Source organism: Cnephaeus nilssonii (assembly GCF_951640355.1).
Source record: "Cnephaeus nilssonii genome assembly, chromosome: 17".
In the NCBI taxonomy this organism is placed as follows: domain Eukaryota; kingdom Metazoa; phylum Chordata; class Mammalia; order Chiroptera; family Vespertilionidae; genus Cnephaeus; species Cnephaeus nilssonii.
Window position 1 is genome coordinate 37,525,385 of NC_137088.1, and position 23,133 is coordinate 37,548,517.

The 23,133-nt window shown below is 46.9% G+C and overlaps 1 protein-coding gene across 3 annotated transcripts in view; it reads left to right on the forward strand.

Annotated features, from left to right (window-relative positions):
* Window positions 1–23,133, forward strand: part of SRGAP3 (SLIT-ROBO Rho GTPase activating protein 3) — a 238,788-nt gene that overhangs the window by 104,015 nt on the left and 111,640 nt on the right. For all 3 annotated transcript variants that reach the window (XR_013814851.1, XM_079795105.1, XM_079795107.1), the window contains exon 2: window positions 14,071–14,263. Coding sequence is in view for 2 of the 3 variants with exons in the window: in XM_079795105.1 (XP_079651231.1) it covers window positions 14,071–14,263 (193 nt within the window). In the remaining variant the exon portion in view is untranslated. The remainder of the gene's footprint in view (window positions 1–14,070; window positions 14,264–23,133) is intronic.

Sequence of the window (23,133 nt, forward strand, 5' to 3'; positions counted from 1 at the left end):
AAGGGAAGAGAAAGGGGAAGGGCTAGGGGCGAGAGTTCATTTCCATGTAGTTGGTGCAGGTGGTGGGCACCTTGGCTGCGAGGTGATTCCTATGGGACTGCTGAGCACATAACCTGATTTATGTCCAAATGGGGCACAGAGGTGTGTGAGACTAAGAAATGGCCCATTTGGTTGACATCCAATAAGCACTTAATGCTGAAACAGACTTTAATCCAATGACCCCACTTTCTGCAGAATTTGAGGCCCAGAGCTTGGTTTAGAGTAGGATCACAATAGCAATCCACTGGCCAACTGACCGAGAGTAATAAAGCTATTTTCCCCAAGCCTTGTGAGCCCCAATAAATTAACACACACACACACACACACACACACACACACACACACACACACACAACACACACACACACATTTGCTTGAGTAGGGCACAGAAAAAACACACACAACTACTATACTATGCTGCTAGTGGCAAGATAATAAACACAAGGTGTTTTTCCTCTTTGGTCAAGACATGAAATATGAGTTTGGCAGAGAGTTCCATATTACATTAAAAAGACAAACAGATTTACACTGGGTAAGTGCTCACTCTGAACCCAAGCATGAATGATTGGATTCCAGCCTGAGCATTGAAATTCGCTACCACACTGGGAGAATGTTGGGTCTGCTAAGGGGGCTGCAACCTTTTCCTCTTTGGTTAATCTTGTGTCAATGTTGCAGTCAGTGATGTGCAAGCAACACTTTGTACTAATTTGCAGGTAATGGATAATAATTATACCATGATGAAGAATCACGCCCATTTGTAAAACTTTTTACTGTTTATAGAACTCTTTCATGAATGTATATATTTCCTAATTTGATTTTACCACAATTCTTAGGTAGGTATCTTTAAGCCCAGGTTATGGATGAGGTTAATAATGCCTTGAGGCAGAGCTGGAACAAACCCAGAACTTATTTTTTCAAGCCCATGTTTGAGTGTGAAATAGTTTCCAGACCACAGCATGTACATTATCGGCACTCAGACTTGTAACCGGTTATTAAGCCATTAGGCAACTAAAACGATTTTGTGTTTTTTTCTGAGGCTTTTTCCTAAAAGTTTGTTGGATACAACATTTGAGAAGGCACTTCTCTGGAAACCTTTTCTTATGTCCTGCTGCCCTTCATCTATCCTCAAAGGCAAAGAGGGTCTCCTGAAGGGTGTCTCTTGAAGGTTCACCTATTGGCAACAGAATTGATAATGATAATTGTAAGGACTTGCTTGCCCTTCAGTGTAAAAATGAAACCCCTTCAAAGAGCTAGCCCCTGACTCACTGATCTCCTTGAAAATTTAAACACACACACACACACACACACACACACACACACACGCACGCACGCACACCGAAATCAGACCCTTTTTGTTTCTCCTTCTCTCCTTTCCAAAATCAATTGGCAATAATTTGCAAATTTGCGGGAATGAGGTAATGGGCAATAACTCACGTGGCTTTCAGAAATATAAATCACTCCTGAGGTAGTGCCTTTCCATCCCGCAGCAAGCCTTCTGAGCAGTAGCTGCAATGTGCATAACATATTTGAGCTTCACTATGGCCTTGGATATTCTTTCATGTGGCATTCTCCTCAGAAGGTCAGGGAAATTCATCCTGCATCCTGTTACTGTCAGGTGAATGCACACATGGCCGGAGGCACCTTCTCAATAAAGATTAGCAGTTCTTGCCTGGGCTGGTCATTTCAGCACGAGTTAATGGGGTCAAGTTGGGGACAGCTGAGGCAGAGTGAGTCGGGGCTTCCCTGCTCTGGGTTTGAATCCAGTAGGACTGGCACTAACTACTTTAAGTAACATTTGCTGGGAGAGTTTTCTGGAGTCATAAGCTTGAGGTTTATATATTTTTTTTGTTTCGCAGATATAGCATTAACATTCAAGAGTGAATTTGAATATATTTGGTCAGATCTGTGCTCTCTGTGTTATTTTATACCAGGTCTCTCTAATCACATTTTTGGTACCTGCCTGCCCCTGAGGGTTATTTGAGGTTATCACCCCTACAGGTGATGTTACCTTACTATGGCCCAGCCATGGCCTTCCCAGGCCCACTGATATTGACATTAAAAAAAATTTCTTGCTCCTCTCCATATTAGGGAAGTAATGCCTATCAAAAAGAAAGTAGATCTCAGGCTACAGAATCTAGGCAGAATTTAATAACATTATTTTGTGTTCATTGTATTTATTTTTACAGTTTCCTTCCATTAATGGTGAGTGATTGGTGTTTTTCCAGTTAGGGCAATACTATGAATCATCTGATGTAAAATGCAAGGCGATTTAAAGAAACATATTAAATAAGTACAGAACAGATGGTTTTTAGAGAGGACACGTGAAAGTGGCTCTAAAGTTTGGGAAACACTTAGATGTTTCCAGAGCATGGTGGATTGAAAACATAAAAAGAAGCATTCTCTGTCAGAGGACGCAGCTGGAAATTCAGCATTAATGAATTCCGATCTCTTCCCATTTAAACGCGTCTGATCCTTCAGGGACCATGGGGCAGCAATGCTGTGAATATTAACATTGTGTTGAAATTGATCACGGCCCATTTTAAATCAGAGCGTCTAGTAGGAGGAGGCGTGGTCTTATTCTGACCCTTCTTTGCATCTCACCAAACATCAGGAAGGCAGGGAGGGGACTTCTGACTTCTGTTTGAGAGGGAATGGCTATTATTTGGACATGGCACAGATGCTGTGGGGAAAGCCTCTTCCCCACACACTCTGCTTTTCACTTTCTGCTCAAAGGAAACTGGGTTAGCAATCCAGGTGGGGTGCTCCTGGGGCTGCAGAGCTGGGTCTCTGCTTTTGGACCACGGTGGGAGGTGGGAATCTCCTGTCTCCCATCTCTTCAGCCACGAATGTATATCCAGCGCTAGTTTGTCAGTGTGTTTGGATTCAGATCATTTCCTCTTACCTAGAGGAAAATTTTCCTGGTTGACAGCATCATGATCACTATTATTAAATAACTCTTATTTTTTCAAAACACTAGCCCAGCCTTAACTGGTTTGGCTCAGTGGATAAAGCATCAGCCTGCGGACTGAAAGGTCCCAGGTTCGATTCCGGTCAAGGGCAACCACCTTGGTTGCGGGCACATCCCCAGTAGGAGGTATGCAGGAGGCAGCAGATTGATGTTTCTCTCTCATCGATGTTTCTAACTCTCTATCCCTCTCCCTTCCTCTCTGTAAAAAAATCAATAAAATATATTCAAACAAACAAACAAACAAACAAAACACACTAGCCCATATACTGTGCTTCCTTTTGGGGGGAGGGAGTGGTGGTAAGGAGCGGAGGGGGAAATGCCAGTCATTTCACCCAGCTTCTTCCCGGGGTATGTGTTTCCCCACCCCTCAAGAAAGTTGGAAGCAGATTATATCTGCTTCAGGGAAGCATCGGGAGTTGATATGCTTTGGTTATCTGTGCTAAGCCTGGCCTTTGCTACCCTGAGCATTTGTGAGACAGCTAAAGACAGACTGTAAAAACTTGGCCGACTTGGTCTAGTACACATGGCAAGCGCACAGGAACACCATCCCTGGCAAGAGGAACAAGATTTGGAGCCCAAAGATCTCTTAATGTTTGGGTGAAGCTAGGCACGTCACTTTACCTCTCTGTCTCAGCGTCCTCCGCTGCAAATAGGATAACAGTGTAGTTCCTCCTAAGACTGTGGCATAATATTCACTGCTTTGCTTAACAAGGAGACAGTTTGTGGAAGCACTCGGTGCCATAAATGTCTGCTGCTATTCTCTCTATTTTGCAGATGAGAAAGCCAAGGCCCAGAAAGGTTAGTGACTTGTTGAAGGTCACACAGCCTCAAGGCCAGGCTCTCAGCTTAGCAAGTCTGTTTTCTTGGTGCTGCATCACCCAGACACCCATTTAACAATCCCATGCTGGGGCTTACTCCCTCTGGTCCACGGGAGCAGAGCTGGACCAGGGCAGTGCCTGGCAGGGTCAGGCCAGCTCAAGTTGGAATCCTGTGATTCAAGCAGGTCCTTTCTCTTCTCTTGAGCCTCAATTTCCCCACCTGTAAAATGGTGTAATACCCACCCCTTCCCTGCAGCCCTCTTCTGAGATGGAAGCAATGATGGATGTGAATTAGCTTGGTTAAGATTAATAAAGGATGGCCAATGCCATTGGCGGGGGTCTTTGGCCTTATGAGCTAAACAATACAAGGGTCCAGGAACCGCTGGCATCTGCAGAGAGGACACACGGAGGAGCTTGCTCCCAGTTACCAGACTGGCTCCACCCAGTGTGGAGGCAGCAGGGACAGTGGCTGGCATGGGTGGGTGGGCAGTGGTTGCTGGGGAAACGGCGTGTGGCGGCTGTGTCTGGCCTGGCCTGGCAGCTGGTGCTCTCCTGCAAGGCACGGAGTCCAGGAACCCTCAGGGGCACAGGGCCCCCACAATAAACCATCTCTTCACACACGGGAGCCTGGGAGAAGGGGCGGGGATGCGTAGCCTTTTGTGTAAAGCCCAGAGAAGGAATGGAACGTGGGCCCAGCTTGCTGAGAGGGTGGGGATGGAGGAGGGGACCCAGCCCAAGAGGCCAGGGGTAGGGATGGTCGAAAGTAATTCAACCCTCCCCCCGGGGTTGTGGAGGGAGGGAACAAGAGGGGCCTGGGAAACACCCAGCGTGCTCCGTGCTTAACCCGCCTGGCTACCGCAGCCATGATGGCTCATTCCTGCTATTTATTGCTTATCTACTCTGCACTGGGCATCATGCCAGGTGCTTGATATGCATACCAGTCTCTTGACAAACCCACCAGGAAGGTATTATTATTCCCCATTTTACAGATGAGAAAACAGACTCGAGAGCTGAAGTGACTTCTACTAAGAGGGTAAAACCAGGTTAGGAGTCCAGGCTTGCTGTTCCCAAAGCCTGTGAGCGTGTGCCCTTCCCATGTCCCCAAAGCCTGTGAGCGTGTGCCCTTCCCATGCCCCCAAAGCCTGGTTGTGTGTGCCCTTCTCATGTCCCCAAAGCCTGTGAGCGTGTGCCCTTCCCATGTCCCCAAAGCCTGGTTGTGTGTGCCCTTCTCATGTCCCCAAAGCCTGTGAGCGTGTGCCCTTCCCATGTCCCCAAAGCCTGGTTGTGTGTGCCCTTCCCATGTCCCCAAAGCCTGGTTGTGTGTGCCCTTCCCATGTCCCCAAAGCCTGGTTGTGTGTGCCCTTCTCATGTCCCCAAAACCTGAGAGCGTGTGCCATTCCCATGTCCCCAAAGCCTGGTTGTGTGTGCCCTTCTCATGTCCCCAAAGCCTGAGAGCGTGTGCCCTTCCCATGTCCCCAAAGCCTGTGAGCATGTGCCCTTCTCATGTCCCCACAGCCTGGGTGTGCGTGCCACCTCTCTGTGGAGGCTGTTTGCTGAGGGTCTCCTAGGTACCTGGCATGTTACTTACATTATTGCTAGTCTGATCCTTGTACCCCTGCAGGATGAGCATAGTTAACTGCCTTTTATGGGGGGAGACAAGGGGACAGCTCAGAGAAAATGACTTGCCTGCCCAAGACCTCACCTGGCAGAGATGATATTTCACCTCATGCAGCAGCTGGAGTCCAGGCTCTGTGGATCTGTCCACTCTGCCACACCACTGCCCTCCCCTATGGCTGGAGCTGGGCGGCAATGGGCCCCTTCAGGAGCCCTTCAGGATGCTGGGATTGGGCTGGTGGCAGTGAGAGTGTCTTCATTACAGACCCCAGGACGCTGCTTTTGTTGGAGGGGTCATGCACAAATTCTTAGTAATAAAACATGGACGCCATCTGCGCCTCTCAGGACCTTATTTTCCATTTGAGGAGATGAAAAATGGCCACAAAAGCAATAACAATAAATGATAATTACAGCTAACCTCTATTAAGCCTGTAACACAGTGCTGTCCAATAGAAGTTTCTCCAGCGATTGCAATATTCTGCAATACAGTAGCCACTAGCCACATGTGCTTTTGAGCACTTGAAATGCAGCAAGTGTGACTTAGGAATGCATTTTTAAAAAATCCATTTAAATAGCCACATTTGGCTAGTGGCCACTGTGTTGGACAGTGCAGTGTTAAAAATAGATGAAGTGCTGTACTGAGAGCTTTATCGAATGATTACTTATCATCCTCACACCAACGAGATAGATTATTATCATCCCCATTTTACAGAGGAAACGGAGTCCCAGGGAAATGAGGAAACAAGTTTGCCCAGCTGACCGTGTGGAAGGATCAGGACTTGAACCCCCTGGGCAGATAAACCCAGAGCCTGCTACATTGTGTGACCAAGCTGATGTGTCCCTCCACCACAGGAGAGCTTGAGGTCAAGGTTAGGATGCACAGGGATGATATGATGACAGCCAGGACCAGTGAGAACGGCACCAAGGTGACAGATGGAGTGCAGGGTGAGATAGGAGGTGGAGCGGGGCAGGCTCCCTGAAAGGAGAAGCATTGGATCCCTCGGGAAAGCACCCTGACTTGGAAACTGGGTAATCTCGGCGCCTGTCTGCCTCTTACTCCAGATCTGAGCCCTGGCTCTGCCACTCTCTGGGCGATCCTGGGCAAATCACTGTGGCTCCTTGAGTCTCAATGGCTCCATCTGTAAAATAGGAATGATAATAGTCCCGCCGCGTTGGATGTGGTGATAATCAGGCATGACTGTGCATAGACGTGATGAAAGTCTGTAACCTACCATATGGTTCATCCTCCTTGTTAGCTCCTGAAACTTTACGCTGGGGAGTATATACCAGCTGCCACTGTGGGGCAGAGGGGCCGAACGCTCACACGATCTTGATCCTCAGGACGAGTACAGACTCACCATCTCAGGAGGGGGTCAGAAAAGCTACCTCATTCCCAGGACAGGGTCTGAGAATTAGAATTGGTTGGGGCCTGGGAAACAGCATTTAAAATTGCTCTCAGGATCATACTCTGGCCCCTCTTTCTAACCCAGGACAGCCCTCACAGGCTGGGGGCAGAGGCCACTGGGGACAAGTTACTGGCATTCCTGACTGGTCAGGCCTGTTAACCAGAGCCGCAGGCTTTGTGTCAAGTTTCTGGCTTTGTCTGCCTTTCTTTTCTCTCTTTTTTATTATGAAAAAATTTCAGACATAACAAAAGTAGAGAGAATAGTATAGCAAGCCTCTTTCCCATATTCATCACTACAACTAAATTTCAAAAATTAAGACCAACCTTGTGTTGCCCATAATCCTACCACTCCCTTGCCCCCTACCCAAGGTTATTTTGAAGCAAATCCTAGCATGTCTTCCTTTTAAATAGTCCCTGTGACCCTCTCATAAATTTCTGGTGGGAGTCAAATTGGTACTATTTCAGAAGAGGGCAATTTAGCAGGCTCAGAATCCTACTGCAGGTGTCTGGATCTGGCACTTCTACTTTACACAGGTGATGTAGCTGCACATGTGCAGAATGAGGCTGTGTGTGGTTACTCGCTCCAGCATTGTTGGGGATAGTAAACGATTATAAAAAAACCATTCAACCAAAGGCACTGGTTAAACATTTTTACAGTGGAATTCTATAGTGCTGTACAAAGGAATGAGGAAGTTCTTTATAAAATGATATGGACTAATCTCCCCAGTGTAGTCTTAAAAAGGTAAGGTACAGAACGCTGTGAGTGATACCCTATAACATGCATAAAAAGAGAAGTAATATACTTGAAATATGCCATTATTTCAGGATGGATGCACATGAACCTGGTGATTGGGTTGCCTTGCTACAGGCAGACCAGGTGGCTGGTGGATAGGGGTGGGAGAAAGACTTTTCTCTTTATACCCCTTCCACCTTTTGAGTTTTCCTGTATTTCCTATCCAAATCAAAAATTCTCTTTTTTTTTTCTGTAACCTAAAACTGCTCTTAAGTATAGTTTATTAATTAATAAACAGGTATTTATCCAAGTGAGTTGAAAACTTCTGTCCACACAAAAACTTGCACAAAATATTCATAATTGCCAAAAATTGGAAGCAACCAACATGTCCTTCATTAGACGAACAGACTATCTGAATATTATTCCAGACAATGGAATATTATTTAGTGATAAAACGAAATGAGCTATCAAGCCACAAAAAGACATGGAGGAACCTTAAATGCTCATTGCTAATTAAAAGAAGCTTGCTTTAAAAACCTATATCACGTACCTATATCATGAGGTGTGGTGTAGGACGTTCTGGAAAAGGAAAATTTATAGAGACATGGTAAAAGGATGCGTAGTTGCCAGGTGTTGGGGAGAGGAGGAAGGGAAGGATGAGTTGGTGCAGCACTGGGGATTTCTAGGGCAGTGGAAACACACCGTATGATACTCTAATGACGGATACAGGTCATGCATTGGTTCCAACCCTAGGATGTAAACCACAAAGAGTGAGCCCTAATGTAAACTATGGGCTTTCGTTAATAATATGTATCAGTATTGTCCATCAGTTGTAATAAAGGTACCACACCAGTGTAAAATGTCAATAATAGGGACATGTATAAGAGAAGGAGAAGGGGTATATGGGAACTCTACATTCTGGTTAATATTTCTGTAAACCTAAAACTGCTCTAAAAATAGTCTATTAACTAAAAAAATACACTTCCTCATTGCCTTGGATCTGAAGAAGTTTCCTGTGCCCTCTGCCAGGGAGGCTGTGCTTGTGTGTGGGGTAGGGAGTGCAAGGAAACGTGTTCTCCTGTAATGTGGGTTGCCCTGGGTATCGCCATGGGTGGCAGATCTGACGCAGGCACAGTGGTCTTTGGTGAGACTGTTGCTTGGAGAGTAAGCAGGAGCATTATGAGGCATGTCAGAGGAGTTTGGCCTTGATTCTATAAACAGTGGGGAGCCATGGAGAATTTTATCAGGAGAGTGACATGGGGAAAGTTGTGCTACACAATTAGTTCTGCCCCTTCTCTGGGCCTCATGCCTCTGTCTGTAACCCAGGAGTCTGCCTAGACCTTCAAGGAGGTCATCTTCAGCTCTAAGGTTTTGAGATCAAAGCCTTTCTGGACTTTCCAAGATCGCCCTCCTCCCTGTCCCCACCTCCACCCCCCTTTTATTTTTCTGCCACCCAGTGTCGCGCTGTGACTGGAGCGGCTCCCTGGGGGAACGTGTGCTGAATGAAGTCTGTGCCTTGGGAGCAATTGTGTTTTATTTTCTTTTCTTGCTCCTTTTGAAATTTTCAAGGAGAAAAACCAAATCTGTGCCTGCCCCAAGGAGGAGTTAGAAAGAAAGAGATGGGTAATCAAATCCCCTCAGGGCTCCTGCCAGGACCGCTTCCTGCTAGGAAGACCTGACTCTGAGGCGTCCAAGCTGCAAGAGGTCCCTTATGCGACCCCGCCTGGAAGGCTCCAGCTGGTTGTGTGAACTGGGGGAGGTTCCTCTGCTCCTTCCAAATCAGCTCCTGTCATCACAATGTGATTTATGAGCTTTTCCTCTAAAATATGAGAACGTTGGCTCCTGATTAGGTCCTGTAATGGAGGAAGGCAGTGGCTGCAGCGTTTCTGATAAATACTATCTCTTTAGACCACCATCTTGTTACCAAAAAGGTGCAAGAGGTTGACTACAGATGGATTAAAAGTCTTTTTTTCTTAATAATGCGTCTAATGGGGTGTCGGGAGGGTTATTGCTCCCATCTGAAGGCTCCGGGCTTGATTTCTAGCTTAATTGCCACATCCCAGCTGCTAAGACCAGAGGCTACTTACCTCTGAGCCTCCACTTCTTCATCTGTGTGGGGAAGCGGAACACTAGCTCCCACCTTAGTGGATGCTGTGCCGAGTGTGAGAGGAACATCTGAAGAACTCAGAACAAGCCGGAACAGATGTGTGCTCTGGAAGTGCTGGGGATTATTAGCATTATTCTGAGACCCAAAGAGTGGATGGTCTCAAAGTGATTGGGAAACTATTTGGGAAGCATTTTTCTAATTATGTGTTGATACGGCAGGGCTTGCACTTGGAACGAAGGCATCTCAATCCAGTTCTATAAGTAGGCCATGTCATAGGTGTACCTGCATAGTTTGTTACAGTTCATAGAACAAAATGTGACCTTGGACAAGCTCCTGATCTTGGTTTACACAGAGCCTTGGTTTCTTCATCTGTACAAATGGATAACAATAATATTCATGTCTTGTGTGTGCTGTGTGCGAGTGTGTGATGTGAGCTGTATGTGTGTGTTATATGATAATGTATACGTGGTATGTGGTGTGTATATGTAAGTGTGTATGGCGTGCATGTCTGTGGTATGTGGCATGGTGTGTGGTATGTAGTATGTCTGGTGTGTGGTATATGTGTGCTGTTTGTAAGTATGTAATGTGTATGTATGAGTGATATGTGGTATGTGGTATGTGTGTGTGTGGTGTATGGGGTATGTGAGTGTGTGGTGTGTATGAGTGTGTGTGGGTGTGTTTGGGATATATGAGTGTGGGGTGTATGGTGTGTGTGTTATATGGTGTGTATATGTGGTATGTGGTATGTATGGTGTGTATGTATGTAGTATGTGGCATGGTGTGTGGTACACCTGGTGTGTATGGTATATGTGTGCTGTGTGTAAGTGTGCAATGTGTATGTGTGAGTGATGTGTGGTATGTGTGGTGTGTGGTATGTATGTGTGTGTTGTATGGGGTATGTGAGTGTGTGTGTGTGGGGTGTGGGGTGTATGAGTATGTGTGGTGTGTGTATTATATGATGTGTGTGGTTATGGTGTGTAGGTGTGAGTGTGTGTGGTGGGTGTGAGGTGTGGTATATGTGTGTGTGGTGTGTGTGGGAGTGTGTGTGTGTTTGTGTTGGGAAAGACTCCCATAATCACAGCACTTAATGTTCTGGGGTAAAAGCACTTAGTAAAGGTAAATAGTAATTTGCTATACAGATATTTATATCCTGATGACCCATATGTGCTGGGAGAATTCACCCTCAGAGCTTAAATTTCATTTGAGGAGCCCAGGCAGATAAGACATGTACATGAAAGAGTTAAAAAACAGCAGGAGGTGGTCTGAGACTAACTTAAGTACCACGGGAGTTCAGAGGAGGGTCACCAGGGCTGAGCAGTCCTGAATGCCTGGGAGGAGCAGGGTTTGACATGGACTCTAAAGCAATGATTTTGATTTTAAAACTTTTTGCTTGCCTACCCTCTAAATGAACTTTGGCAGAAAAAAGTCTCTTTGCCTCACACATTTTAACTTGACATCTGAAAAGTTTCATTATAAGTTTAAGTAGTTACAAAGGATATAATTTCTGCCATATTGTAAATATTGACCTTGTAGAATAAAATTACACTACTCTCTTACATGCATCAAATGGAAGCTAAATACCATAGCAATTTTTAATTTTTCCTTTTTATTGAAACTTCATTTATATACAGTAAAATGAACAGATCTTAAGCATGCAGCTTAATTAATTTTTATCAGTGTACTGATTACCCAGATAGAGGTGGGTATATATCCAGCATTCCAGGAGGCAGCTTTGTGCCCCCTCCCAGTCAATTTCCCCCCAAAGGTGACATTTCTCTGAACTCTATTATCACTATATCATCATATATACCAGCATAAACTAGTTTTGCATGATTTCCTTTGTTCTGGCTTCTGTCAAGCAGCATGAGTTCTGTGAGATTCAAGCGTGTCACTGCAGCTAGCAGTAGTTCATTTTTTGTTGTTGCACAGTATTCCATTGAATGAATATTTCATATTAAAAACCCTTGTCTACTCTTAATGGGCATTTTGGGTTGTTTCTAACATTTGGCTGTAAAGATATTGTGACTTTTCTTCTCTTTATATGCTTTGTGGACATAAACACTGATTTCTTTGGGGTATGTATCCAAGAGTGTAATTGACAGGTCATAGGATAAACATGGGAATACATTTAGTATCCACCACCATTCATCAAAAATTACCTGCACAAGTCAGAAATTTTCATTGTTTCTTTCTTTACCTTCTTGAACTCATAATTCCCTTCTACTTCCTTCACAGAACTTTATCTTACTGTATTTTCATGCTTGAAAAACTTTATTGATTACTTTATCATATATATATATATATTTTTTTACCCAAATATATATGTGAATGGAAATGGCTGTTTAAAAAATTTCCTTTGACCACAAAACTCTAAGTTATCTTTCTTTTGGATTGATTTATCATACAACTCATTAAAATAACATCAATGTTTTATAATTCTACCTAATAAAATAGTAATATGCAAATTGACTACACTTTCCCTATGCCCAAGCCACACCCACCAGCCAAAGCCACGCCCACCAGCCAAAGCCACGCCCACCAGCCAATCAGGGCGAGTATGCAAATTACCCAACAAAGATGGCAGTTAATTTTCATACGCTGAGGGAGGGAGGAGTGAAGACTGAAGACAACTTAGAAGGAAGAGGGAGGAAAAGCGGAAAGCAAGGTGGCTGCCAGAGGGAAAGCCTGGGCGGGGCAGAGCGGGGTGGAGTGGGGCGGAGCAGGACGGGCAGCAGCGGCGCTCTGGTGCAGGCGCTCGGGTGCAGGCGCGCGGCCGCATTGGCGGTGGCCGCTTGCAGGATTCTTCCTGCAAATGGGCTACTAGTTTGATAAATAACAACTAAACATAAAAAGTAAGATAGTATGGGAAACACTTCTCATAATGCAGGGGATAGGGAGATTGATGGCAGTGCTTCTCCTACATTAAGGTGCATGAAGACCATCCGGGGATCCTGCTAACATGCAGATTCTGATGCAGAAAGGCTGGGTTGGAGCCTGAGATTCGGCATTGCCAATGCTGTGGGCCCATGGATTGCATTTCGAGTAGCAAGGTCCCTAGATTAAAGAGTTGCTAACACCAGCAGTCTCCATGGTCCATTTTTTGGTGCCCAGACATCTTGACACAGGAACACTGCACCATAGTCAGATTCTGGATGAGGGAGAAGTTGGTCTTCTGCAAGGAGGGAGAAGGCCTGCTATGAAGAGAGAAGTGGGAAAAGAGTGGTGGTGTCATTGAGACTGAGCCACATTCTCAGGCAGAGCAGAAGAGTGGGGATGGAAACAGGGTCTCCAGCTGATTCCCTTAGAGCTCTTCCTGCCCGCGGCTCTTTGGGGAACTTCATGTACAAAGGGTCGGCCTGCCCCTTTGAACAACACTTCTCTCAAGAATGCTAAGATGGTGCCACCACCCTTTCAGACAGGGTGCCCATTAATGCAGGTGGGATTGGACATTTCAGGGACTGGTTTGGATGGTTTTACAGTGTACTGGGGGCAAATCCCGAGAAGTTAGGTTTGGGGCTGGCCTTGAATCCATTCTATGGAGTTGGATTTAATACTCAGGCAAAGGGGGCCATGGGCTGATTTGAGCAGGGCACTGGTGGGGAGCCCATGGCCCCCTTTGCCTGAGCAGAGTGCTGTGGGGAGACTGATCTGTTGAGCAGCTCATGGACAGCTGGGAAAGAGTTCATGCAGTGACAACACTGTGGGCTTGGCAATAAGGTTGGCTGTGGTTACTGGGATACCCAGGCTGTGAATTTTATCTCCACCACCCTCCAGTCCCCACCCTCACCCCTAGCTTTTGAACTTTTGCCCGAGTTGCTCCGTCAGTATTTCCTGAAGTGTGGGCTGCATTCCTCTGGTGGTACCTGAGAAGTTTATGCATGGAGCTCAAGATAATTCACAGTTGAACACCGGCATGGCCTTAAGTAACACTGAAACCCAAGAGCAAAAGGCATTCCCTCTCAGCCCTTTCTCAGTCCTGAACGTCTTTCTTTAACACCACTCATGTTCCCATTTTTCTTTTGTTGGTAGTGAGCAGTTTAGGCTTAGGGCCTTTGATAAGCAGTCATCTCTAGTCTTTACAAAATACTTGTTTTCATTGAATTAATTTTCTATGTACCAGGATGGCAAGCGGTCCTAGTTTCCCCTTACTATAGTGACATAAAACTGTTCATTTAAAATAACCTCATTTCAGTAAGAAAAGTGAGCCAGTTTACTAGATGATATGGCAGAAATAACAATGCTGGAGGCAATATGCAGTGGTTCGACTTTGGGTTAGACCATGTGGCAAACCCTGGCAAGTGCCAGATCGTTGTGCCAACGACCCAAGAGGCCCTGGGTGGTCCCCACCAGCCTAACGTCCCATCCGTTCTTTGCCTCTGCCTGCAGAGATCCGCACGCAGCTGGTGGAGCAGTTCAAATGCTTGGAGCAGCAGTCGGAGTCTAGGCTGCAGCTGCTACAGGACCTCCAGGAGTTTTTCCGCCGGAAAGCTGAGATCGAGCTCGAGTACTCCCGCAGCCTGGAGAAGCTGGCTGAGCGGTTCTCCTCCAAGATCCGCAGCTCCCGGGAGCACCAGTTTAAGTGAGAAGGGGCCAGGGTCTGGGGCGAGGGGAGGCCACGCTGGGGTGGTTGGGCGGCTGGCCACAAAGCTGAACGGAGGCAAGGACTCATCGGAGGGGGTGGCTGCCTCTGAGGCCCTGGGTCTGCAGGACACTATACTTCCAAGCCTCAGTCTTCCTTGGTGGAGGGTGAAGAGAGAGTAGTTCCTCCACATAAGGATGCTGTAGGGCATAAATGAGCAGCCCAAGAATACTGCTTTCACAGGCAGTAAGTGCTCAATAAATTGTTGCTGTCACTCTCATCCGACTAGGCACTGTGGGAGCTAGCCTCCATTTGGGCCAAGGTGACTCCCCACCTCCCTTCAGGGCATCCTGGCCCTCTCCAGTTCTCTTGTCCTTCAGGGTCAGCCAGCCCACTTCCAAATTCCTTCAGCACAAGGACCTCAGCATTTCTTCTCCATGAAACTGATGCTCAAGCATTCCTCTTCCTTACTCCCTGGGGGACCCGTGCTGCCTTATTACTTACCTGAGACACATAGACTCGGTGTGCTAATTTCTTACACCCCACGTGCTGCGTTCCTGGAGGCCTGGTCCTCTCAGGTCTGTGGGGACTCTGAGTCCTCCAGCTACAAAACTCTCCTAGTGCAGGCAGAAGCCACAGCCTCCCCGGGAGGCATTCGCCCGCCCCGCGGGCAGCACCACTTTGCAGCCCTTTTCCTCTGCCATGCTCCCCAGATGTTTCCCTCCTCAGAGCATCTCTCCAGCAAATGGCCCTCAGCCCCCGGAGACCAGAGACTTACTTCAACACACTGGGCCTGATCCTTCTGCCTCTGTGTTTAATCTCTTTTCCCCCTTTTGTATATTTTTAAATTGTGGTAAAATACACGTAACATAAAATTTACCATCTTAACCATTTTTAAGTGTACAGCTTAGTGGCATTTCTACATCTTCAGCACCATCCATCTCCAGAACTTTTCTTCTTCCCAAACTGACACTCTGTACCTATTCAACACCCACTCCCCGTTTCTACCCCTCCCCGCTCCTGCCCCTGGCAACCACCATTCTACTTTCTGTCTCTATGGACCTGACTACTCTAGGGACTTCATTTAAATGGAATCACACAGTACAGGTCCTTTGTGACTGGCTTATTTCGCTTAGCATAATATCCTCAAGGTTCATCCATGTTGTCGCATGTGACATAATTTCCTTCCTTTTAAAGGCCGAATAGTGTTCAGTTTATGTACAGACCACATTTTGTTTAGATGCTTGGGTTGCTTTTGCCCTTCTTTGTAATTTTGCATTCCACTCTGGGCAGGGAGCACGCGTCCTTTAAACCCCTCTTAACATCTTCCTCAGTCTGGGCCACAGCATTTGAACACTTGCTTTGGTGCCTTATTCTCTTGACATTTGGGAATAAGAAATGGCTTTATTAAAAGGCAAAAATTCATTACTCTCTTGCAAATATCATGCTTGTTTTTCTACTTCGTCGCATCTCTTTAAATGTTCACTGCAGAAGGGAGCTTCTATTAATAACTTTCTCCCAGGCACTGTCGAGGTCCTTTCACATACAGAATCTCATTTTTCTGATATATTTCTTGTAGAAATTTTGTGGTGGTTTTTTTCCCCCAAGTGACGAAAGTAAAATGCTCATTGTATACAATTTAGAAAGTACAGACAAATAGGAGAAAAAAATACACAGTCCTGATGGTCAGAATCAACCACTGCGCACATTTTGGTGCCTTTTCTCACCGGTCTTTTACTAATAACAACAGCAACAATAATTTATTGAGCGTGTTAACTGAGCATTTCTTTTGTGCCAGATAGGCATTACTATCTCATCTTACAGATGAAGACAGTGAAATTCTGAGAAAGCAGACCAGCCATTGGAGACGGATTCGAACCGTCACTCTGGTTCTGCCTCCTGGGCCTGAGACAGGAAAGGGCCTGGGTGGAGCCTGGGAGCAGCTGTGGAATCCGAACACTCCCCTAAAACCACAGGCACCAACACGCACTGGGAGACACACGCTGGGAAGCCCAGGTCTCAGGCTGGGCTGTCACTGGAGCCATCCAGGCCTGTGTGGCCGTCTGGAGCATCCGCTCCTGCCCCCTATCCTTCCTGTTGGTTTGGAGTCAGATCCCTTCCCATTCTCAGTGTGAACAGGGAGGAGAGGGGAAAGGCGGGGTCGCCTGTTCCCTTGCATTGCCTGTAATGAGCTTGGCCAGCCCCTCATGGGTTCATTAACCGGAGCCACCAGACGGAACAGGAGCCCCAGCTGGCAGTCGGGCTAAGCAGGCTGCTTGACAGAGTATGAAAGTCTAATTAGGGAGAGGGCCAGGCCAGTGCAGCTGGTGTGGGCCTCTGCCTGACGCTGATGTGACTGCAGAGCCCCCAGTGGGTTTTGGAAACAGGAGTCGCTAGGGTATGTCTGGACCTGCCCTTTGACCCCAGGGCCAACCAGCACTGACCCCCTGGCTGCCTCTTCTTTGGAGCCTCACATAGGGTCTTGGTCCTGGCTTTCCAGAGAAGCCCTGTCCTTCTATCTCACAGATACTCCATTTAAGAGTGTCTCTCTGTCTTCCAGGTAGCCTCTCAGAGCCTTGAGGGCAGGGTCCAGGTCTTGTCATTTTATTCCCACTGCAATCAGCCCAGTGCTGGGCAGAGATGGGGTGTTTGCCAATGAGTGGGAGAAAGGGAGGGAGGGGATTTCCTCAGTCGATAAAGTCCACTCTGGCTGAGAGGTTTGGTTCAGAGAGGGAATTGGTTTGTTCAAGATCTTACAGCAAATTAGTGGCAGAACTGGGATGGGAACCATCTTAGTCTGTTTGGCTGCTATAAAAAAGCACTATCAATTGGGTGGTTTATAAACAGAAATCTATTTCTCACAGTTCTGGGGGTTGGAATTCCAAGATCAGGGTGCTAGCATGGTTGGGTTCTGGTAAGAGCCCCCCCCCCCTTTTTTTTGGCTGGTAGACTGCTGATTCTCTTTCTATTCCGAAGTGGCAGAGAGCAGAGAGATGAAGCAAGCTCTAGTGACTCTTTAAGGGCACTGATCCCATTCATGGGGGCCCCACCCTCGTGACTTCATCTAATCCTAATTACCTGCAGAGGCCCCACCTCCTAACACCATCAGATTGGGGGTACGGTTTTAACATGACTTTTGGGGAACATAATAGGAACTCAGGTCTCTTGACTCCAGTGTTCCTCCTTTTGCTGTGAGCCCCAGCTGCTCCCTACCCACCTAGACAATAAAAACATTTACAGTTGCCCAGGAGGTGCTGTGTCCAGGGCTAGACTTACCTGGGTGGCATGCAATTCAAAGAAAGGCTCAAATGATGGCTCTGAGGGTTTACCTGGGGCAGGTTGACTATTGAAAGAATAATACCATCACATGTTTCTTTTCTACTGTCACATGTTTCTATTCTATATTCTAATCACATCCTTTTCAGAGAACCCTGCCATCTTTGCTCTCTTATAACCCTGATGGATAAGCCAAGGGCATAGAGAGGAGTCAGTGGTTTTATCTCAAGCCAACTGAGCACCAGACAAGCTGAGTGGCTTATCTCACAAAGGACCCCAAGCAAGCTGTTGAGTGGGAAAACCCACAGTTCCCTACTTCCAAGCTCAGGCTCCTCTCTGTAGGAAGCCATGCCAATCGTGCATTTATTTGAAATGCATGTAATGAGGACCTCTTATTTTCATGGGTTCTGTGCTGAAGACACAGAGATGAACAAGACACAGTCCCTGCTCTCAGATATTCTCTCTTCTCTTGAGAGATGGCGCACATGGATTGGGGAATGCCCGTGATTGGTGTGGTTGGGACAGGCTTCCACAGGACAGGCCCCCACAGGACAGGCCCCCTGTGGCTCTGAGCTTTGAGTCTGCCACCTGCTTGCTCTCCAGGCCTCAGCGTTTAGATGTCACTTTCTTTGGAAACTTACCTTGAGTCTGACCTGGTGCTTCCTCTGTGTGCCCATCATATTCTGTACCTGTTGATTTGCTTATTCATCTAATATTTTTTGAGCCCCTGCCATGTGCCAGGCCCTGATTTACAGTGGTGAACAGGATAGACTTGGTTCCTGCCATGGTGGAGTTTAGCATCCAATGGAGCAGAGAGATGAAGAATCAAACATAAAGAATGAAAAGGAAGACAATGTATCATCAAATGATTGCTATGATGGAAGTAAATGTAATTGCTATGTTCTGGTTATCAATTCTATGTAACAGCAGTACCTCCCAAACTTAACGTATCTCATGCTTTAGTGGGTCAGGAATTTGGACAGGGCTCAACTGGGTGATTTTTATGCTTTCTGTGGCATCAACTGGAACCATCTGGCGATATTCAGCTGGCAGCTAGTCTGGGCTGGAAGGTCCAAGATGGCTTTAACCATGTACTTGGCGCTTTGGTGGGGATGGCTAGAAGGCTGGGCTCGACTGGGTTGCCTCCCTCTCCATATGGTGTCAGGGCCCCTCTAACTAGTGCTTCAGCCAGCTGTTGGGCTTCAGACATGGTATATCCCAGGGCTTGGAGAGAGAGCAAGGGGGAAGCTGTAGTCCTTTTCAAGGCAGGCCTGGAATGGGCATATTATCACCATCAGCCCTGGCTCAGCATCAAGGGGATAGGAAACAAAGCCACCTCTAGTTGGAGGAATGTCAAAGGATTTGCAACCCTCTTTAGTCCTCCACACTGAGCTAGAATGGCAGTCAGGGAAGACTTCTGGAGGAAGTGGCATTTAAGCAGAGACCTAAGGGATGAGAAGGAATAGCCATGGGACAGTGTGAGGGGGAGAGAGCCCAGTGGGGCTGGAACTGGTGATGGGAGTGGAGTGGGAAGTCCCTGAGGCATCATAAGTAGGAAGTGGTATGATCCATTTCTATTTTTAAAAGATTGCCCTGAATTGAAGGGGGATAGAGTGGAGTTGAGGAGACCAGTGGGGTGGGTGGGAGTATTGCTCTCCAGGCAGCTGGCGATGGCCGCTTGAGTGACAGCAGAGCAGATGAAGAGGAGTGGACAGAAGCTGAGAAATCTCTCAGAGGTAGAATCAGGGGAAAGAGGAATGAAGGATATCTCCCACTTCTCAGTTTAGCAATGGAAGGATTTGAAGAGAGGGGTGAGGCAAAAGCTGCCACCCTGTTTTGTAATAGTCCTTTTTCTTATCTGTCCCCCATTTGACAACCACTGGGCTACATGCTTTGAAGTGACAGAAAGGGTGGCTGTTGACCTGGGGTCCCTAGCGCCTGGTCCAGGTTTGGCATATGGTTGGCACTCACTAAATGCTTGCTGAATTAATCAATAAAGGTCAAGTGATAATTAGAGCTGCTCTGGGGTGGGGGTGGTGAGAGGTAGGGAAAGGACATTTACCTTCTGGCTGCCTTAGGAGCTCGGTGCGTGCATTTGGGCTAAGGGCCACCCTCTCCTGTGCCTGGAGCCTGGCTCAGTGTAAGAGGACAGAATGTGGGTTCCCTGACAGGGGCATGGGGACCACAGAGGCCAGAGCACCAGTTTACAAAGTGTGGTCCTGACAACAGCAAACCTGCCCTGCCCCTCAGACCTGCTGAATGAGAAACTCCAGGGGTGGCCCAGCAGTCTGTGTTTTAACAAGTCCTCCCGGGGATTCTGATGACCATTCATATTTAGAAGTTGCTCAGAAAAATGATTTTAGATGATAAATTCTTTACAACTTACTTCCCTGCTGTGCTGGCCTTCCTGACCCCTCCTTCCCCAGCATAAAACCCGTATTCCACTGCCCTTTCCCGGCTAGGCCTGGCCTGAGCCTGGCTTGTCCTGGAGCTGGAAGCCCTTCCTGAGCAGTAGTGTGTGTGTGTGGGGGGGGGGCGGGGGGGTAGGGGGACGGACACAGGAGGCCAACACCTGCCTCTTGGGGAAGGTGGATGTTTTCCATCAAGTTGGATGGTTCTAGGAAGCCAGAGGTTTTCTGGGACTAAGGCTTTTTCTTCCTCCAGAGCAGTGTTTTCTTAAAGCACACTGGTACTTTAAAATGTGTGAGAGAGAGAGGGAGGGAGGGAGAGAGAGAGAGAGAGAGAGAGAGAGAGAGAGAGAGAGAGAGAAGCAACAGGGAATTCTATTCAAATATGTTTAAAATAAGGGAAGTCGAATTTGGCAAGAGCTGGGAGGTGCTTGGCTAGTTAATGCATAAAGCTTAATATTCTATGCAAAGGAGGTTTGGAGCATCTCTCAGCATCCAGAACAGTTGGGAGGGAGGATTCCAGTGAGCAACTAATTTGATTGCTGAGAATGTGCTTTTGTGTGTTTTTGTGTGTGGGGAGGGGGGAATATAAAGCATCACAGACTTTTTTCAGAGGTTGCATGTTCCTAAAAAGATGCTATAATTTAGACTTAGCCCTACAGGTGAATTCTAAGCAGAGAAGCACTTTTGTAGCTGGTAAATTGAACCTATAAATGTGCAAAGGATTCAGAATGAAAAGCTTTGCTCAGAACGAGGTGAGGATAATGGGGTAGGCCCTCCAGGTGGGGCTCGTTTCTCCATTCTAGCCACTACTATTATGATGACTATCACACAAGTAATGGCTTTCCCGTAATTCTTTCCAGAGCTGCTATTCTCTCAGTACGGTGTGCAATACAGATCTTTCCTGGTCTTTTGGAGTCTGTGCTGTGCAGGTGTTTAGTCTTTCAAACACCTCCACGTCCACATTACCACATGCCAATGACTCTACCAGATGTTTTTCATGCATTGCCTCATTTAACCTTCACAGTAAATGTTGTGATCTTTGAGGCAGGTCTTATCTCTGTCTTTCTAGTTAAAAACATTGAGTAATTTGTCCAGAGGGACAGCTAGAGCAGGTTGAGTAGCATAGCTAAAATTCTAATCTTGGGTCATCTGGCTCCAAAATGCAAAACTGCTTCTATCTGCATGACTTTGGGTATGTCCCTTCACCTCTCTGGGCTGGTTTAGTGTTTCCTGAGAGTCACCCATCAGTCCAGACCACGTTGTCCTTGTACTGGCATCAGGGGTTCCCTCCTCTCCTGCTAGTCAGTTCCTGCTCATCCCATCAGAGCCAGTTCAGGGTTCGCCTCCTTTGGGAGCTCTGCTGTTGATCCCAGACCCAGAGCAATCTGTGTGTCGCTCTTACAGGGCTCGAGGCCGATTATCAAGGAATGTTCCAGTTTGTAAGTCTGATTCTCCAACTTTGGTCTGCCAGCTGCTTGAAGGCAAGGGCTACCCAACATGAGCTACAAAGTGATCTGCAGATGGCTGTTACCTTTGCTTGGCATGGATGTGCCCAGGCAAGGCCAATCTGCGAACCAAGGCTGGTTGTTGCTAGTGCCAGGCCTGGGGCCACTTAGTGAGTGGTATGGAGTACACCAAGGCTAAATCAGTTCATTCATATGGAAAAACCACTGGAAACAGCGGGGCCTCAGGGACTCACCAGGGCCAGGTAACAGCTTTAGCCAGGTTGACAGAGACTCAGATATGGTACCCACTTGGCTGGCTCTGTGTGTGTGTTGGGGGGCCGGGGGCGGGCGGGGTGAGAGGAATCAGAAAAGGAACCACGGCTTCTGCCAGCACTTCCATCTGTGAGAAAGCTGCCCTCCAGGTCTCTTCCTGATGACAGACAATTCAGTTCCTCCCTGTATGTCCCTGGTGCCTTTCGAGTTGCTGCCCCAGCACTGGAGCTTGAAAGGGGAGAGTTCAAGTACGTCCATGTATAGGCCCTTTAAGAGGAATGCCTGGAACTTTCGGAACCTCCATTTCCCCAAGCCACAATCCCCACTGGTTTTTACAGCCAAAAGTAATGGGGACTTCTCTTCCTGGCACTGGAAACCTGGGCTGGGACTCCTCCCTCCTCAGTGGGAACCTTTACAGTTGAGATATCAAGATATCCTTCCCAATTTTTATCTACTACACATGGGTGTGGGACCAGCTCGTTCTGCATCTCCCTCTCTCCCCCTACCAGTCTTAACGAGACTTCTTTAAATCCCTAGTTGTAGGACTTCCATTCAGCTCGATTTCAGGTGATTCTGAATGATGGTTGTTCTGTAGTTAAGTTGTAATTTTGATGTCTCTATCAAAGGTTTTTTAACGAATAACTGAAAAGTCCAAATGACAACAAAATGCTTTTTTCAAATACACGAAGAAAATAGACTTATTTTGTGTGGCTGCAAAAGGAGAGACGTGAGGTCCAAAATAGCATTTTCAGAGAAGCTGACTTCAACTCAACCTTGAGAACGTTCCAGCAGCCAGAGCTGTTCAGCACACCAAGGGCTGCCTTGGAAGGTGTGAGTTCCTAATCTGCGCAGGTGTATACTCCAAGGCTGGGCCTCGGGCCACTTAGTGAGTGGTATGGAGTGCATTTCTGTAATGGTCAGATTAATGCTCCTCAAAATGAGGGAGGGATCATGGATAGCACATGAACCATAAATATTGAATTATCTTTTCAATTCCCTTTCCAACTTTGTGGTTGCCTCAAGGAGAAAGTCTCGGTTTGGTACTAGTGTGTTGCTAATGCTGCTCTAATCTCTCTTTTTACAAAGTGAGGACAGACCTCAGACATCAGCATCTGCCTAGGACTGGTGATGTGGTTATGTTTGCCTTACACTTACTTTTTCAGTTACCTTTTATTTATGCCAAGGGAAGCTGGTTTTTTATATGTTATTTTAACTAAGACTAGGGAAAACCCTTTATAAATAAATTCAGTTAAGTAAAAAAGGACAACTAACAGGGAGGTGATGTGTGGGAATGGTGAAAGTCAGCCAGCATGATACCCCTGAGCCCCTCCCAGCTCTTCCTAGAAAGTGGACATCTTTCATTGCAACCCCCTATATCCTCCAACTTCCTCTTTTCATTGCTGGGAGGGATTTTAAGGCAGGAGGCTCAGCCTAAAAAGTGGTCATTGCAGTGGCTACAGCCCCT